This window comes from Pipistrellus hanaki, assembly GCF_964339955.1.
Source record: "Pipistrellus hanaki genome assembly, chromosome: 16".
In the NCBI taxonomy this organism is placed as follows: Eukaryota; Metazoa; Chordata; class Mammalia; order Chiroptera; family Vespertilionidae; genus Pipistrellus; species Pipistrellus hanaki.
The window spans coordinates 37,229,342-37,233,260 of record NC_140518.1 but is presented as its reverse complement, the minus strand read 5'-3'; the positions used below and the strand labels follow the sequence as shown (position 1 = coordinate 37,233,260).

The following is a 3,919-nucleotide window of genomic DNA, read 5'->3' as shown; positions in this document are numbered from 1 at the left end:
TCCCACTTGCTGGAATGTTGTTCTTAATCAGAGCATTTGGGGTCCCAGGGGGGGCAACCCTTTTAGGTTCCAAGCTGTGATAACATTCTAACTTAAAACAGTTTCTCTGTGTTTTCAGGGTCTGTATCTGTAGTAAACTGAACTGTTAACAGAAAAGCAGCTGGACCCTTCAGGGCTTGGCCCAGGCAGAGTGAAGGGCAGGGGGAGGGGGAGGGCTAGAAGGTGGAATTGGAGTGTCCGAAGATGCCGATGGGGAAGAGCTTGACGTGGGAGGACCACTGGGCTGCCAGCTGGAAGAACTTCACGTCGTCCCACTCCACACCATCAATGAGGACCCACTGCCTGCTCTCCTGGTTCTTAGCTGAGCAGAGCAAGCGGCCAATGCCCTGGATGCACTGGCTTTTGGACTCCAAGGCCTTGCCCTTGTCTTTCTTGGGCAATAACATCACCTTCTTTTTCTTCTCCTTGGTGACCACAGTCAGGGACATTGAGGGCGTGCCTGCATCCTCGCCACTGCTGGGCAGCCTGCTGACCTGCAGAGACCGGAAGGTGCACTGGAGTGTGTTTTTGGTGGTAGGCAGGTCTTCCTTCTTCCCATTTCTCTTCCTGTTTGTGGGCTGGGCTGCCATCCAATAATCCACCTGAAGCTCCATCAGCTCAGCACTGACACCCTGGATGGAGGAAGGTAGGCCTCCACTCACTGATGAGGAGAAGGTTGGGTTGTGTGAGGCCTCCCTGGCGGGGGACAAAGGCATGTAGGAGCATGAGGGGACCGCACCATCTGTGTCTCCTGACGTGGCTGAAATTGGTTCCACTATTTCAATTTTCACTGCCCCCACAAAGGGAATGAATTTCTGTGAGGACAACTTGCCCCCGCTCTTCGGCTGAGAGATGAGCATGGCCTCTGCGATGGGCAGCTGATGGACACAGTTGGCCCCTCTGATGTACTCTGTGATTCTCAACACAATGTTCTGCACAGATCTCTGGGCCTCCAGATGGTTGCACATGTCCTGCCAGGCCAGGTCCTGAAAGAGGTTGTTGTAGCGGTGATCCACAGAGCGCAGGTAGCTGGCCACAGGGTGGGAACCCAGCGGGATGACCAGGAAGCGCATGTAGCCCAGCCAGTCAGGGTTCTTTTGGGACAGCTGCTCCACAAAGACCCCCAGCACGGTGCTGAAGTAGTGCTGAGCCCCCGCCACTGCGATCTTCACTGGCATCGGGGCCTGGGTATTGCAGTCGCAGTATCTTTGCATCCAGGAGATGATGAAGCTGAAGGCCTCCTGGACATCCACCATGGAGCAGGTGCACACGATGGGCAGCGTGTGCTGCTGCAGGGCGTCCGACAGGTACTGCCCCTGCCTGTCAGAGATGCTGATGAGGATGATGTTCCTGGGCAGACAGTCATTGGAGATGAGGATGTTGTTCAGTTGATCGCACACGGTCTTCCTGACGACCTGCAGGTGGCTCTGTGGCACTGGGCAGCTCTCCTGGATCAGGCTGTTGGACGACTCATTCAGGGACCTGCACCGGCCCCAGCAGGCGGTCTGCTTCCCCTTGGAGCTGCTGGAGGGGAGGACCAGAGACTCAGTCTTGGTGGTGTGCCTGCTGGGTGGCAGCTTCTTAGTGAGCTTGTCCTGGGCAGAGGTCTCTGCCTCCGGGCTGTCCTCAGGCTGTGCCTGCGGCTCCCTAGGGTTGGGCATGCTGTGGGCCACCCAGCCAGAGCTGCTGTCACTTGACACGCTGTCACAGTATGACCTGAGTTTGGGCCTGGGCTTGGGGGTACCTAGGACTCCGTCGTCCTCCTGCATATCTGGGCCACTTGACAGGCTTTCAGAGTATGTCATGAGTTCAGGCATGGGAGGGGTTAGGAGACGGTCATCATCCTCCTTATCTGAGCTACTCTCACTGGGGTTCACCAGCCTGTAAAACAGATCAGCCACATCCTTGTCCACATCGGGGAATTGCACTTCAGGGTCCTTCTTTGTGTCCAGGACCTCCTCCGTCATTTGGTACCTGTGCAGCCAGGCTTCGACTTTCTGCTGATAGTTCCGTTGCCTGGTCATGGGCCTTCTTCTTCTTATCGGCTTCTTGTCTAGGTCATGCCTGTGAGCAGCATTGTAGCTGACCTCCAGCTCAGAGAAGACAATCTCAGAGTCTCCTTCAGAGAAGTTATCTGCCTTGGTGCTGGCCGGCATGGCTCTGTCCAGGTGGCTGATGGGCTGGCTCGATAGGGAAAAGACACAGGTCTTGTCCACCTTGGTGGCAGGGGTGCGGTAGGCCATCAAATCAGAGACACTGCCACTGAACAGCTTTCTGCTCGGGCCCTGGGCCTTCATGGGCATGTTGGCCAGCCGAGGAGGTTCCTTCTGCCTCCGGGCACTGTGTATGCTCCTCGTCTCCATCTGCCAGCTGCAGTGTGCCAGGCTTTCAAAGTGTTGTCTTGTCTTGGTCTTGGTGTTGCTAAGGATGATGCCATCATCCTCCATGTCTGGGTCACTGTTGCTGGGATTATCAAGATTGTGATACAGAAGGTCCAGATTCTCTTCCACTTCGGGGACATGCTCTGTAGGGTCCTGCTCTGAGTCTAGGACCTCTTCTGTCATGTTGGACCTGGGAAGCAGCACCATGACTTTCTGCTTCAAGTTGCGTTGCATGCATCGCTGCTGCTTTTCGGACTGACTCAGGTCAAAGTCATCTTCTTCCAGGTCCTGCCTGGGTGTCACATTGTAGCTGGCCTCCAGCTCAGAGAAGCTTTCAGATTTCCCCTCGGTGTAGTTATTTGTGGGCTTGGCCTTGGGGCTGGTCTGCATGGTGAGGTCCTTGTAGTTGATGGGCTGACTGGACAGGAAGGAAATCCAGATCTCAGCCACCCTGATGGAGGACTCCTGGATGCTGCCACTGAGGCTCAGCACCTGGACACCCTCAGGGGGTCGCTGCATCACCTCAGCCATGTGGATGGCACCTGTGGCCAGTGTCTTGTAGCTCAGGATGATCTGGTTGTTATTGCACTTCCTCTGCTGCAGCATGATCTGGAGCTTATTCCCTTCTCCCTTGAGGAAGTGTGGGTACTGCAGGGAGAAGGTCAGTGCCAGGTCTGTCTCCACTTGTCCACTAGTGGGCAGCAAAATTTCATGGGATCTCAAGATGCCCTTGGAGCCCTGCATCTGCACTGCTATCACCATGGCGATGGGCTCCTTCTCCAGCTCCTTCAAGATCACCAGCTTCTTTAAAGTCAGGCTGCACAGCCTGAGCACGCAGCTGGGGCTGGAGCAGTCCACCTCCCAGGTAGAGAAGAGGTTCATGGGCACTGGGGTGTTGAGCACGGTGGGCCAGCGGGCCAGGCCAGCAGGTAATGAGGAAGCTGCAGCTTCTTGCAGCATACAGGTACCTGATGGTTTCTCCCCCTGTGGTGGGACAGAGGAGGGACATGATTGGTGGCAAGAGGAGGAACACAGTGATCCAAGGTGAGAATGGATGAAAAACGTTCACATGCTTGACTGTGACTAGCACAGGTAAGGCCTGCATGGTGACCTTTCAAACTCAGAGACCTAAATTAACCACAAAGTTGACCTGAAATTAAAACTTGTTATCTAAAAGCAGTTTATGGTGTGTGGTCATGTGCTAGGCCAGTGTCTTCCCTGACAAAGGTCAATCTTTACCTTCACTGAGCATGTCTATTGTCTTTTGGCATCTATAATAACACACCTTTGTAATGTCAAAGGAATTTTCTTTTTTCTGGACACCTCCAAGTGCAGGCACTGCTCTGGGCTCTGCAGAGACCACAGATCTGCTCATTGCTATTGAGTTCATTGCTGACTGCTAACTAGTTCGTAGGTACCTGTATAAGAGAGGCATGCGTCTATCGTTTTGCTTTTTATCTAATCCCAGAGATTTCCTTGCTTTGCTCTCTCCTGCCTCC

The 3,919-nt window shown here is 54.3% G+C and overlaps 1 protein-coding gene across 1 annotated transcript; it reads right to left on the bottom strand.

The window, feature by feature from the left end:
- Window positions 1–215: 215 nt before the first annotated feature.
- Window positions 216–3,314, bottom strand: LOC311610771 (phosphofurin acidic cluster sorting protein 2-like; the record flags this gene model as incomplete). Its single annotated transcript, XM_084862295.1, has 1 exon — window positions 216–3,314. Exon 1 carries the CDS (start codon window positions 3,300–3,302, stop codon window positions 216–218), a length of 3,087 nt encoding a protein of 1,028 aa, XP_084718421.1. The 5' UTR covers window positions 3,303–3,314.
- Between the last annotated feature and the right edge of the window lie 605 nt (window positions 3,315–3,919).